Genomic DNA, 14,962 nt, shown 5'->3' on the forward strand with positions numbered 1-14,962 from the left:
TCAAACCACACCCTCAGGGCCCCCTTCCATATTCCACTGTATGTGATCTAATTGGAGGCAGACATGGAAAGGGACAGTCCCACTTTCCTCCAGGCCTCCAGCTGCACATTCCCGGTAGGCATGACAGGAGATGGGAAAGGACAGGAGACCCAGCATCCAGACTCAGACAAAATGCACCATAAAGTAAGTACCAAAACCAGGCTGTATCAATTGCCCTCTGGAGTTCTTCTCTTTCTTCATTAACTAGAAGGAGCCCAGACAAAGAACTCATACTAGAACGCTGGTTTCAAAACAGATGAAGTTCAATGAGACGAAACTCAACAGATGCATTCATCCTATGCTGTTCCCTTCTGTAGTGTCCTTACATTTTGAAGGGATGCATTTCTGCTAAATATATCTTTTACATTTTATAATAAAAATGACAATGAAAATGAAAAGATACCTGAAAAGTGAAAGAAACTGGAACTGATCTGCTGATAAATGCATTATTATATCTGTTCCCAAAAGAGGTGCAAGTCTGCTGCAGAGTATCGACACTGTCCTCTTGCAATGCAAAATGAAGTCAAAACTGAAAGATCACATGGGAAAAAAGGGCAAGTTTCTAAACACTACTGATGAGTCCTAATGAGGCTGTAGCTGGAAGAATAAACACAGAGCAAAGAGCTCCTTCAACAGCTGTTGAGACAGTGCACGCTCACAGAGCTTTCGTCTAGCTAGCAGGGGTGAGTCTGTGTAAAGAACAAAGGAGCCTCAGAGCCTGGGCCATGGAGGGAGAACAGGCGGAAACAAAAAGGCCACTTGGACAACAGTCTGGGACTTCGTTAGGTCCCATTCTCTTCCCCTCCCTCGCTTTGAGGAATACCTTAATTGTTTCAGAAGCCTTGTTGACTTGAAGTGTGTTACTGGCTTGAGCATGTTATTGACTTCAATGAAGCTATTTAAAAGAAGAAGGTGCTGTTCAATATAAGCATGAATAGCAAGATGGAATTTTTTTCCTTAGTAGTTAAAAGACTATTTCCTATGATTAATTATTAAACAAAGCATAGAAAAGCACATCCATGAACCACTGGCATCTGTAACAGATGCTGACTGACTTCAGTGAAACTACTCTGATTTATGCTGATATTCTGTGATTAAAGATAGTAAAAAACAATGTCATTCTCACACAATGAAATAAAGGTATTTTATTCAACCAACCTTGAATTGCAGCCTTTATTTTTACTACCAAAATATTGATTCCTAATTGCATCTTATTTGTGTTTCCTAGAGGGTTTAATAAACATATTGACTACCTCCTTAAGGAAAACAATTTATTTATGTATTTTGTGTTTGACTGGCTGAAAACATTCTTCGAGGAAACAACTGTCTAGACATGATGACAATAAACCCTCTGTTGCTGGAATGGCAGGAAAAGAGGTTGCCCTCACTAAGCAGTACTTCCCGAAGAAGTCATGAGCTGTTTGCCAGGCTGTCATGCGTTTAAATAATTATTTCAGATATTCATTCTTCATAAGAAGTCTTAAGTATAATTTCCTGATGCAGAACACATTGATGATTTATGGCTCCATATATTTTTTTCCATGAACGAAGCTTTATTCTGTTGAGAGAGCTAAAAGGTATGTTACACCAGTCAATGCCAGGGACAGGGGGCAATGCCTCATCATCCCCACACCTATGTCATGCTATGATTTTGTAATTCCTGCCACATGAACTGTTAGAAAAGGGATGATAGGCACACACACAATTAGCACAAAAAATGTTGTCAGAGGTAAAAAATGCTGATGCTGGTTACAATATGACCAGTAGGGCCACTACTGCCTTCTGATGATTTGCCTGACTATGGTCAAGACCCACTCCAGCTAAAAATTTGAGGGAGATCCTCCCATTACTAAGGTGGGAACAGATTCCTGATTAAAAAAAAAAAAAGATAGAAAAATTTAATCTGTCATTTTTTTCTAAGCGCTTTAGTTTCACATCCCTATCCCGGAGGTTGCTCCATTGGGATCAGCTCCTGTGCCCGCACGCAGCTTCAGCCTGGCTCTAGAAACCCAAACTAACTGAGCATGATAATCAGAAAAGGAAACTGAGTATAAATAGAAAGTGAAATTCACGATTTGGTTTCATGGTGCAAGCAAAAAGGAAATAAAAGTCAGAAATGGGTTATAACATTAATTTCACTTGGCAGAGATAAGAATTTGGGTTGTTTTTTCTTAAACCAAGAGCTTCTTTCTCCATCTAGCAAAGTTGGCAGTTGTTATCAAGAATACATCAGACCCTCTGTCTTAATTCAAAGCCTGAAGACAGTGTAAGGGTTTTTTTAGATGCTTATGGCTTTTGCATCAAGCTTTTAATTTTATGTATCAGGGTTGAGGTGGCGTGATACACTGTGCTGAGTTACTACTTGAAGTACTCTGAGTCATCTTTGTGGTTTCTGAGGAATGTGGTGTGCTTCTAGGAATTCAACCTGGATTTCTGGGCCTGTAGATATGGCCTTTACTGTGCGTACCCAGGCTGATGGATCAGGGAATAGTAGTTTTACATAATAAGCTCTAAATCTGTGAATTATTTTTTATAGTTGTGAAGGACATAGATATTACAGGTAGAAGTGAGAAAATAAAACCAGCAGATAACAATGGGAACACAAGAAAAGAAAGAAGAAACCCCACCCCACTTCAAAGTATTAGGTGCTATTCAGGTGACAGCAGCTGTAGCAAACACTTAGGTAGTGGTATCTTGAGGAGAAAGAGCAGCACTGGATTAAGTTTTCTTCGTGGCTTTGCAAATTCTTATGCAAGATCGTTTGCTTGTTCCTTAAATGTAGGACTGTACAGCCCCAAATCTGCAATTGTCTGTTGTTTCTTGAAAGATGGGGTATCTTGTACATTTTAGTAAGTAGGCACTCTGAGTTTCATTTTAAGGTTAATGCTGACATCAGTTGTCAGCATTTTATGATGTTTCCTGCAATAATTTAAAAAGTCTGACTGCTAAAGTTAATCAATTCAGAAACTGCATCACTTTCTCCATTTACTGTGAACCTCATTTATTTGTGTGGAAGTATTTCCTCTGTACTATATAAACACACAAACAGGCAGGCAAATCATCCGCTTTCTCTGATATATTTTTGGCAACTGAATGCAGATATATGCATTCCTAATATATATCATGACTGTGAATTAAGCTCTCAAAAATAAGAAATTGCAAAAAAAGCATTGTTTATACAAGCTTAATCAGTTCTCTTTGAAATACCATTCATCTTGTAGTATACAGTCCATTTTACTTAAACCTCCCCTTTGATTTTGTTCATAGCACAGATCACATTTTAGAATTGAATGAATATACAACCAATGAGACTGTTATCTAAACCAGAAGTGGTTTTATTTTCATTTTTACATGTAATGGTGTGTGATTTTTTGAGAAAGCACAGATAATTACACCATGGAGTCATAATAACATTCCCAAGGGTCATCAGCACTGTTGGACCTTTAAGAGTCACAAAGAAACCTTTACCACTTGAACCAAAGAAACTGGCAGAAGTAATATCTTGTCTTATTATACAGATAAGCCACTAGAAAATAGTGGATTTCAAATCATTTGCTGGGCAACAGAGAAACTTAAGAATACTGACTTCGGTTCTGGGAATACTGACTTCAGTTCTACATGGGTTATAAACCTTTGTCTTGCCTTTCCAGATTCCTTCTTCCTCATTCCCTTCGTTCTGGCTCCTTGCTCCTATCAATTCCTTCAGCTCCTGCTGGTATCATCTTCCCCAGCTCTATGTGGTTGCTCTTCTCATACTTCTGTATCTCTAAACCCTGACAGTCATCATGAATCGCCTCATCCCTTCCTGTTTCTCAAATCTCTTCATCTGTCAAGCTATCACTTCCTTCTTCTCACTGAAAAGACAGGGAAACTTCTGAGACAATTTGTCTTGCCTCGGTTTCAGGGATTAACATCAGAGAAGCTCTTCCAAGTTCCTGGGATGGTGCACTGGAGGTGAGGTCCCACTCTATGCCAAGAGTCTCAAGAAAGCATATTTATAAACTTCAGTGAGATAATGCAAACATTATTGGGTATACAAAAATAATGAAGGGTCCCTTGCTGTGAAAACACAGTCTGAGGGGAAATTTTGTTGTAAACTATTTCCTTAACAAGAAAGGTTTTTCCTACTGCACACTTGACAGTGAAATCTTTACTTGTACAACCTCTTTCAGCAACCTGTACAAACCCTTCCAGTCCTTTCCCGAATAAGGACTGTAGAATGGATCCTATGCACAGGCGACGAGAGAATGGATCTCTACACCTACTTGTCTCCACAGCTACTCACCAGCTCACATCATCTAAGAACATTTCCAATTTCCTTTAATCATGTTGACCAGCTTAAGTTCTATGGTGGACCCAGCAGTTGCTCTGGTTAACTCCATGCAGCTCTTACTGTCTGAAAGGCCTTTCTCATATTGTGTAAGGCACTCTAGAAGAACAGCATTGTCATATGATTCTTGGTCTGTAAATATTAGAAAATAATTCATCCATCAGTTATGTGGGCTCTCTTTCAAGAACTATAATAAGTGACATGGTTGATTTTGAAACAAAAGAACAGTGACAGTTGTTTGGGATTTTGTTATTGTTTTGGTTTTTGTTTTTTTTTTTAATGCAAGGCCATCAAACTAGACAGCTATATTTAATTTTCTTTCTTGTCCTTTTGCATTTGGAGTACCTGCTGTTATAGGCAGAATCTTTGTTACCCATGTCCACATTTCTTTATGTTTTGTTTTACAGCAGAAGCAAAAATTCAGCCAGTTGGCCTCATCCTGGCTTTAAACGCACTCTATAGCTCTGGGCACAGATTTTCTCCATGTGAAAATTTCCCATTTTGCACATACTTACAGAATCAGTCATTTCATTGGCTTTGTTTCCCTCCTTTGCTTGCCTCTCTGGTTGTGTCATTCCCAAATACTCATAATCATGAACTAGCCCCACCTCATCTCTTGAAAAATGCATCCATTTGGGACCTTTTGCCTGTTTTTTACTTTTGCCTCTGAAATAAATATTCCCGTCACATTTGCAAGCTTTATTTTATAAAAGTGAAAATATAAGCTGAAATTTTTGCACAACCACTTGATCCAAGGAGCTTTAAGAACAGTGCTGATTATGAAACTCATGATAAAATCGTAAAAGCTGGCAATACAGAGTTTGAGAGAAAGCATATGTCTGCTTTGCATTTCAATTATCAACTTGCCTTTCGTCTGCACTTTGCAGACATTACCTGATTCTCGTCTGGTCTTTATATAGCCCCAAATCTTAGCAATGAGGGGAAAAAACTTGGTACTGGATTACCTCTTAGAAAAGGCTCAAGCTGTTACATACTCAGCATATGTCTAGCTTGGTGTGTGCCCTTACAGCCTATCCACTTTTATGCCACTTTTAGCTGGCTGACATCAGCCAGTGCATGTCAGAAGGGAAATGGTAATTACAGGCAGGCTATAGATAGCCATGGAGTAGCATCTTATCAGTGCTACAAATATTTTCAAAAGCTAAAAATACCCCAAGCAAACAAACCACAAAACCCCCCAAGATGACACCAAGGTTTACCTCCTTTCCTAGCAGAGAGACAAAAAGCTGGATCATGCCAGGCCTAGCCTGTGAGGACACCCTGAGCTCTGCCAAGGCAGTTTGCACAGACTTATCTAATTTCAACGAGCAATTTCACAGTGCCTAATCTCAGAAAACAGGGATGCTGCCTGAAATTCTGGAAAACACCTAACACTTGCAGGGGGAACGCGAGGAGGGTAACAAATGACCGGGGCCTTCTGATGAGCGGACACCGGACGTCGGAAGCTTGACACCAGGCCTCACCCACAGGCAACCGTTTAAGGCACTCCGAGTCACGCCCTGAGGGAAGCTTCAGAAACGATCAGCCCTTCCTCCAGCACGCCTCGGGAGGAGCCCGGGCGCCAGCTCCAACGGGCAAACGAGGGCCTTCGAGACCACCTGAAGCCCCACGGTCACCTGCACGCAGGCTGCCCCCCCGTGTGGCGCGGCTCTGGGGCGCTGTCCCCGCGGCTCCCGTCCCCCCGGTAGGGAGCGGGAAACGGCGACGCCTCGCAGAGCCACCGGCACCACCGGAACGCCTCAGCGAGCGAACGAGCCCGCCCCGCCCCACCGCCGGCTGAGGGGGACGGAGGGAGGCGGGAGCGCGCCCAGCCACTCCGCGCCGCCGCCAGCTGAGTGACACCCGCGGGGCCCAATGGGCGCCGAGAGCGGGCGGGCCCATGGTGGCGGCCGGCCCGTAGGCGCCGGTGCGGGGAGCTCCGGCGGCTGGAGCGGAGGCGAGCCGGGCCGGCAGCCGCTCCGCGTCCCACGGCGGGCCGGGGCGAGAGGAGGGCGCTATGCTGCTTCACCTGGTAGCCGAGTTTGACCTGCAGAGGGATGTGGTCCCCTGGCTGGCGGCGCGGGGTTGGGCGGCGGCTCTAGGTAACGCCGCGGCCGGTGGCGCTGCGCCGGCGGGCTCCGCTGCGGCGGGGCCGCCCGCTCCCGCGCTCCCCGGGCAGGGCCGAGGAGGGCTCCCTCCCCCTCGGCCGCCCGGTCGCTCCCAGCCGCCTCCGTGCGCTGCCCTCTCCCGCGGGCGGAGGAGCCGGGCCTGGGGCGAGACTCGCCCGGGGCCTGCGCCTTCCAGTCAGGGCCGCGCCGCCTCCGGCCGCGGGGCAGGGGGGGTGTCGGGGCTCATGGCGGCGGCGGCGGAGGAGTGCCAGCCTCCGGAGCGGGGTGGGGGGAGCGGCCGCCGTTAGTCCCCCGCCTCGGCCGGGCTCCAGAGGAGCGAGCTACGCCCGCCCCCGGGCCGCGCGTTGGCGGGGGGGCTCGTCCCTCAGCTCCCTGCAAAGGCGGGGAAGTCTGGTGTCCTCAGGGGACTTCTGACGTGCCGAAAGCACTTCTGCGCGTCAGCTGCGCTCGGCAGATTGTTCTTCTGCTTCTTCACGCGTTTGGGTTTTTTATCTTTTTTTTTTTTTTTATTTTCCCAAAAAGGCTTCTAGCGTGACTCCCGCTTCTACACTACTCCCCTTTCTGGGAGGAAAAAAACAAACAAAAAACCCCAACAAAACCCAAACACTTTTGTCTATGTGGTAAATGAGTGCTAGTTAAAATTAGATGAAGTGTTAGCTGTCACAGCAGTGTGCTATAGGTAGCGTAGCGACCACTTGATGCAGTGGTTGGAAAAAAAGAATGACCACCCTGTATTCTTGGCCCTGTGGTTTTTTGCTTGTGTTTGTTCTCATTCATCTGCAGGGCAGCTGGCTCAGTTCTTCTTTTCAGAAGCTGATGGAAACCTTAGTCTAAAAAACCCCAAAAACTAATAAGTAGTACTTCAGTAGAAATAGATGGTCACTGATGCAACTTGAAACCTCAACTCCTTTGGTTGCTTTTAATTAACTCCAAATATTTAACTTGCTTCCCTCCTTGAGAAACTGTTATCAAATAGTTTCATAACAACTTGTTTGGAGTTAAACTAGAAGGTATCAGCTTTTTTTTGATTTTATAAAAGAAAATTATTTACCAAGCCATCAGTTACAAAATCTGTTAAAAATTATTTCACATACACCAAGTAGTTTACTGAACAACTGTTGAATGGTGTACCGAAGGGATTTGAGGTGAGATTCTGAAATTCTCCATACTTAATCTATGAATTTATCAGTTCATCTGTGATGAATTCAATCAGTCAACCTATGCATTTATGTCATAACAATCTCAAAATGGTGCTGACTTGTGTTTGGGAAAGGGACAATTGTATTCAGCTTTTTAATATGTAATACAGACTCTTCATTCAGTAAATGCCCCCGGTAATACAGAATCAGAAGAATCGAGGTTGGAAGGTGCATCTGTCAGATACCAGTATTGCTGTATGGCGTTTCAACTTTTGTCTGTGTACTGACTTTTCCCCTTGATGTAGTGCTGTTGTATTAGGAGGGTGAAGATAGGAGGCAAGAATTTGAAAAGACTTATTTAAACATCAAAGAAATACCTATTCACAGAAAGCAAGCAATTTTTAGGAGCCATGGTACTTTTGTGTCAGTGGTTTCAGATGTTATTCATATTATTTTCTTTCCTGAGGACTTGAAAATCCTTGATAGCTTGAGAATTTCTAATTGCATGGGAGCTGGGAGTAGCTATGATGATGAGAGGGGAGCAGCATGTGAAAAGAACCAGCCTCATTCTCTTCTTTCCGCTTATTTTTGTATGAGCCGCGTATAGTGGCCTTCAGGAAATCAAACGCTGCATTCTCCGGAGTATGTTGATGTGAGTTGTTTGCTGGGCAGGCAGGTTGGGTTGGTTCTTTTGCAGCCCTTCATCATGTGGGGATGAGGAAGAAGCTGTAATTCCATGTGCAGTTTTACTGCAGGACTTTCCAAGGGCAGAGATGATTGCCACTTCTAATTCGGCTCCATATTCCCACTGACAATGTTCAGTGACATGAAACTTGCTTCTGAAAAGGAACCTTTTCAACATCTTTAAGATCTGTTAAGTTGGGTGATAGAGAAATTCATTAACATGGAGATTTTTTGTGGACCTTCTCTAGCTAAATTCTGTTCTGAGGAAGTATTGTATGAGAGAGAAGTGTGGAGACCATAGTACTCATCTTGAAAGTTTGAGGTGGTGGTTACATTCTGGGAAGTTTCCGCTAAAAGAAGAGCGGAATATATGGTTATCTGAGACTTTCTCAGTCGTCACCAACTAGCCCTAATGTAGTGGTATTGTAGTGTACCTTGATTGATCTGAAACCAGTAGAAAGTGATAAGTTGTTAAATGTACATGAAGGATTTTCATTGTCCTCCCACAATAAAATACAGAATTTGTTTCCTTCTGATAATACTTACAAAAAGTTTTTTTTTTCATATCACTGCGAGCTGTACAAGCCAGTTTATAGTATCAGGCTTGTGAAACTTAAGTTTCACATGTCTGTCTTCTGCCAATGCTTCGTGATAACTGCAAAGTAAATAGTGTCGAACTTGACTAAATGCTTGCTGAGAGTTGTGGAGAATTCTTTTTGCTGATGCTTACCACAGGCTACCTTTATCTTAAAACTAGTACCAATCATGCAGCTCTTAACCTTATTAAGGGCAAATTTTCCACTTTTAATGAAAGTTCCATCTGAGATAAATGCACTTTTGGTGGCTGCAGCAATTGGAAAACAAAAAAGCAGCATCAGGAAAGCATGCATTTTGGTCATTTTGAGTATGACATTTTATCTTTTTTTCTGGTGTTTTCCTTCTTATTTTGCACTGCTCTGTCCAGATGTGCTCTTCTCTTTGTCCATCCTAGCTTCCTGCTCCTCTGTTTCCCTTTTAACCCTACTCTTCCATTCACATCCCACATCGTATCCCTTGTCCTGCATTGCTTAATTCCCTTGTACTTGTAGGTATGTTGCATATATATATATATATATGTGGTGCTTAATCTTGTGGTTCTGGGGTTTTGGGGTGGGGGTGTGTGTGCATGTGTGTGTGTTGTTGTAGAGCTAATCTCTGAAGGTGTAGTTTATTTCCAGGCATTCCTTTGGGATGCTCAAGGGGCAGGTGGGAGCAAGGGACACTTTTCCTCAGGGTGGTTCTATCTCCCTGTAGTGTTCTGAGGATTGGAGTGCAACTTAACTGTTGGAACCCCGTGTTGTGTATAATGGATAAATGCAATTTAATTTCTGTGAATGGAAGATGGTGAAAAAAGCATTCCATTTCAGTGGCCATTAGAATCACAATTATAATAAAGAGTTAGGAATTTACATAAATAACTCTTTCCTGTGTGTTTTGAAACCCTTTAAGTATTTTGTGTTGAAGTTTATCAGATTTAAATCAAGGTGTAAGAAATATTCTCTCTGTCTTTCCAGAAGGGAGTAATTTTGGCATGTACAAAGAAATATTTATATGTAAAAATGTATTTAGTATCTTTGCTTAAAGTGTGCATAAATTGTGTGATGAACCAGCTCAAATGAAAATCCTGTGCCTTTTGATACTTATCATTTCAGATACTTCTGGGAAATCATCAGCACTCTACATTGTAAATGTTGAAAGAAACAGTAAAATTATTTATACCTGGAAGGTATGTCTGTCTCTGAACTTAATAAAAATATAGTAGAGAATAACACCATATGTGTATCTTGCCTAACTGAGTCCTTGTAGTTCAAAATTTTTTGCAGTGAGGGTTAGAACACGAAAACTCGAGTGATTACAACTTGTGGGGTTGGGCAATGGGAAAATACCCATCTCCACTTCAGACAAAGGTTAAGAATGATGAAATGGAGGGTAAAGTACCGAGCTGATTAAATCCATAGGGATTTTGCTCTTGATTTTTTTGGGGGGCCAGAATCTTACCCTGAGTGAAATGACGTTTCTTTAACAGATAAACTCTTTGTAAGCAGCACATTCTTTTACCCTCAGAATTTCTTAGGGAAGTCTGACTTAAATTCATGTGCACTGCTTTAGTTAAATATGTTTCCTCCTACCAATATATATGCTAAGATGCCATTTATCTAAGACTAATTCTGCTTTCTCTGTTCTTTGTTACTTTAAGATTCATCTGTAGCACTTTATTGTAAGTAGTCTGTTGTAAGTAACTGTTGTTTATTTGATGTCTTGAAGTATGTAAAGCTACCCTTTTTAACATAGCATTCTGCAATCCATGGCATATGTATAGCTTTTAGGTTGAAATGCCTGTAGTTCCAAGAGATTTTCATATGGTTTGAGAAGGTTTCCCCTTGATGAGACAAACTGTGCTGCTTTTCTGTGCATCTCGGAGAAATCTGTAGACCCAGCTGGATTCTGGAGGATCTTGGTTTTTGAAGAGTATGGATTAGAGATAGCAGACTCCAGTAGAATAGGACTGCCTTTTGTTCCCCTCCAGCTCAACAGTGCTAAAACTCTCCAGCTTCCCTAGGGTTAAGGGAAGACGTGAGGTCTTCATCAAGGTATAATACACTTTAACTGTGGGTGGATGTTTCCTTTAGTACAAGCATAGGGAGGGGAGTCTGTACAAGACAAAAGTAACAGTAAAAACAACTCTAAAGAATGTGTCAAGTTTTTCATTGCTCAAAAGTCTAGAAAGACTTAATGAAAGTAACCCATCTAGTTCCCAACAGGACATCTGTAACTGTGTGTGTGTGATGTTCCTGCTTTCTAGCATCTGTGGAATGTCACAGTAAGCTTTTTTGGGCTTCTGACAGTGGAGTCCAACTGCCTTGTATGCTGTTAGGCTCTTGCAACTGGCACAAGGGATGGGTTGTAGCTCAAGGTTCACCCATCTAAATGTAGGTGTTTGCCTGCTTGCTAGGTATCAAAGCTCCCACTCTGGTCAGTAGGGATCTGAGCAAAACCATTGGTGGAGTTTAGAGAACTGGCAACTTGTAGCCTATACTTTGGGAGGAGGTATTTGGGGTGGAGGAGGTGGGCAAATAACCCACTAGATTTCATTGACTGAATAGGCTGATGACTTGCAGGAGGATTTGAACACCTAGGCTTAGTTCCCTGAACCTATGGGTAAAGGCTGCATAGGAAGTCACTGAAAATGTTCACTGTAGTTTCTCTTTCCTAATTTGGGGAATAAAGTGACCTCTGCAGCCTGTGGTAAGAATGGCTGGATGACAAAGCCTGAGAACTGGAACTAACAAACTGCACAACTGTGCTGCAGTTTGCACCTCTCAAAATGCCGTTCCAAAGAAGATGCTTCTACTTCTCTTCCTGTTCTCTTACCATGTTAAAGCAGTCTGATCTTTTTCTCCTGAGTGAGTCAGCCCGCTGAAGAACCAGCATCTATTTATTCTTCTGTTGGGAAGGATGCTGACATATTTTGTTTGCTTCCACTATAACTGTTTTTTATGCTTGTTAATGGGTAAACTGGAAGATACTTCCTGGAGTTTTCTCATGAAGAACAAATGTATCTTAAGGTGGTATTGCATTAAATGTATGATGCTTCTCCCACAGAGAAGTTGCTCATAGTGTGTGTGTACACATTTTTTTCTTGGATCAGTAGAACTTCTGTTCATCAGTTAAAAGTGTTGGTATCCACTTAGGTGCTATTGGTGTCAATGGGAGTCAATACATCCACACTTGTCTGCTTGCATGATAAGAACATGTGGGTATGTCTGCCCCAAACCTCATGCTGGTCTAGGTGGCTTGTATATTGGTAGGAGCACATGTGGTGTCCCAGGCTTTAGCTGCACAGCACTTAGCCAGTGTCCTGAACAGGCTGGGTCCTGAGCTGCTAATGCTGTGCCTTTCCTGATGTCTATGCTTTTGTTAATTTAGTTACATCTTTGTCAGCTTCAGTCACACCTTGGGACTGCGATACCTTAAACCAGGACTGAATTTTTTTCCGCTCTCAAGAGTAGAATGCTAAAAACCAGCTAGTGTTGGGAGTATTGTGTGTCTGTCTTTTTATACTTTACTACTGACTTAACAAGGATTCAATCCAAATGTTTTCTTTCCTCAAACAGCCCATTGACAATGAATGGGTATAGTTCTACGGTTTTGGAGTTCACCACAAACCTTTTAAGTGGAGTATCCATTTATATTTATATAGAAGAAAAAAGAGTCTTGGTGTATGCATCTTAGTGAATGACAAGTAGTTTTAGGTCCCAATTTGATCCTTAGTTTAAATTTTTACAAACTTGTTCTAAAATATAAGTATTCTTTGCTTTTTACTATTCTGTTCTGCTAATACACTTCGTCACACAGGAAAGCTTACCTGGGGAAAACAGACTGCTTTTAGTGTCTGCAGTTAGTCCTTCTGTTTCCTTAAACTTACATTGGAGAAACATGATGTAATTACAGCTTCTAAGAAACTACAGATCTTACTGAGTTAAGGCAGTTTAAAACCTCTTTCTCTCACTCTCCGCACTTCATGATAAACTATTTATAACTAATGAGCTACCACTTTCACAAGACACAGTTACATGTCTGTGAGCCTTTCCTGTTGGTTTTATAGCAGCAAAATTTAGCTGTGACATTGTCAGTGAGGCTAGTGCACAAACAAGGATGTAAACTAAACTGAGCTGCCCTGGCTTGTTTCCTAATAGATACAAATAGAAAACAACCTTTGTCTGCTAAGTGGAAGTAAATCAAGTGCATTCTGCATGAAAACAGGGGAAGGTGGAGAATGAGCTTTATTTTCAAGCTTATTTTACGGTATTCTGTTGTACTGTAGTTTTGACAGCATCTGTCTTTCATGACATTAATAGTTGGTGTAAAGAAGATATTTTTAACAGTGCATTCTAGTGCCCGCGCTTCTGTTTTGCAAGGCAATGCAAGAATCTTCAGAGTAAACATGAAAACAAGCATCTCGGCTTATGCACAGATATGGGTACTGTTGTAGTGCTGTTACCAGTCTTGTAAAGTATATTTTTCAGTAGCTAAGCACAGAGGATGTTAGCGTTTCAGACATACTTGCAAGGAGTGGTTATTTGTGAAAGCACTTGCTTAACCTTAAATTAGGAGGCCTGAAGCCTGTGTCTTAATATAAAGACATTTTGTTTTCCATGTTTAAATCAGAAGTCAAAGACTTTTGTCATTGGCACAACAATAATGAGACACTCAGAAATAGACCCCTTAGGAAGAGAATACTTAGGCTTTTGTTTTAACTTCACAAAGCAAGAAGCCATAACTTTGTAAATAACCACAGATTGCTCCCCTCTCCCCCCCAAGCTGTAGCTAAAAACAATGATGCTCACTGTTTGAGTACAAGCTTATGTAGCTGGATTTAATTTCAACAGTTCAGCAATTTAGTGCTTATACCTAGAGTACATTAATGGACTTCAGCTTGATTTGATATACAATATATGCTGCCAAGCAGAATTTGTTTTAATTTTTTTTTTATTTTGAAAATTTAAAGCATGGTGAAAATTACCAAGAATAAGTTTTTATTTGAATAGTCTTAGAAGTGCCCCAAACAAAATCGTTTTATGTTATTACCAGTAAGCTAGAAAGGATGTGTATTATGTTTCTTTTCAAAGGCAGCAGGCTAATGGTATCATCTGAGCTTGTGAAATATATTTAGCCTTCAAACAATAATTTCCTAAGGCAGAGCTGAAATCCTTTTTCCAGCCTGCAGCCAGATCACTGGAAGCTGTGTTTGGTGATGTTTGATGTTTCTGTGCTCTCGAGTTGGTGAGGTTTGGAACACCAGCCTTAAATCTTCTAAGGGCCATAGCATCCCCTTTCATTCTTGTACAGACATCTCTCTTCCTGGCCCTACTGCCTATAACTAAAACCAGTTTAGAACCGAAGTGAGAGAGGCACTTGGCTTATGCAACGGCTTGTGGGCTGTGAATTGGCCACATTTCAGCTTTATCCCATGTGTTACTTCTAAAAGGAGAAAAAAAAAAAAAAATCTGTTCTCTTTCTTGCCTTGCTTTCTTGGAATTAGATAGTTAACTGCCTGTTTATAGGACAGGGAAGTGTGTGAGGATGTGTGTCAAGGGGCGGGGGGGAAGAGGAGAGGGAGGTAGGAAAAAAAATAAAAACAATGTTTAACTTTGTGTGTATTTACATCGCCAGTGCTGATTTGTTTTCATCCATAGGGAAATGAGAGAAATACTCACATTGGATTGTACGATCTTCAAACTAAACAAAATGAGGTGAGAGCAATGCCAGGCTTCTCCCTGGTGAAGACAGTGCTGTAATGTTTCAGATTTTGATGCCTTGCAACACACTTAAGTTATGTCCTTAAGGAGTATATGCTTGTTTGAAACGAAAGAGAGACCAGAGAAGGTATTCGAATGATGCTCAGTAGTATTAAGATGCAGAACATTACAGAACATCTGAATGACGTGGGAGTAGTAAAGCATCGTGTCTGCAACCTTTCTTCCTAAACAACCAATTCAAGCCCTTTCCACTCTTCTTCACACTGAACGTGTGTGCTAAGAAGTAACTGGTTTGGGTTTTCTTTATGTGTGCATTCTCAGTCTGTTTGGTGCTACCATTTG

General features: G+C 41.8%; 1 protein-coding gene across 6 annotated transcripts in view; it reads left to right on the top strand.

Annotated features, from left to right (window-relative positions):
* The first annotated feature begins 5,531 nt into the window (after positions 1-5,531).
* The window catches only part of GSAP (gamma-secretase activating protein), a 48,217-nt gene continuing 38,786 nt past the window's right edge, over positions 5,532-14,962 (top strand). For 2 of the 6 annotated variants that reach the window (XM_075024773.1, XM_075024772.1), the window contains exons 1-3: positions 5,532-6,401; positions 10,013-10,086; positions 14,558-14,614. In XM_075024773.1, coding sequence (XP_074880874.1) covers positions 6,245-6,401; positions 10,013-10,086; positions 14,558-14,614 — 288 coding nt within the window. In that variant the 5' untranslated portion in view covers positions 5,532-6,244. Of the gene's footprint in view, positions 6,472-10,012; positions 10,087-14,557; positions 14,615-14,962 lie in introns of all 6 variants that reach the window. The other 4 variants (XM_075024769.1, XM_075024771.1, XM_075024770.1 and 1 more) reach the window with 4 other exon arrangements.

This window comes from Buteo buteo, chromosome 4 (assembly GCF_964188355.1).
Source record: "Buteo buteo chromosome 4, bButBut1.hap1.1, whole genome shotgun sequence".
In the NCBI taxonomy this organism is placed as follows: Eukaryota; Metazoa; Chordata; class Aves; order Accipitriformes; family Accipitridae; genus Buteo; species Buteo buteo.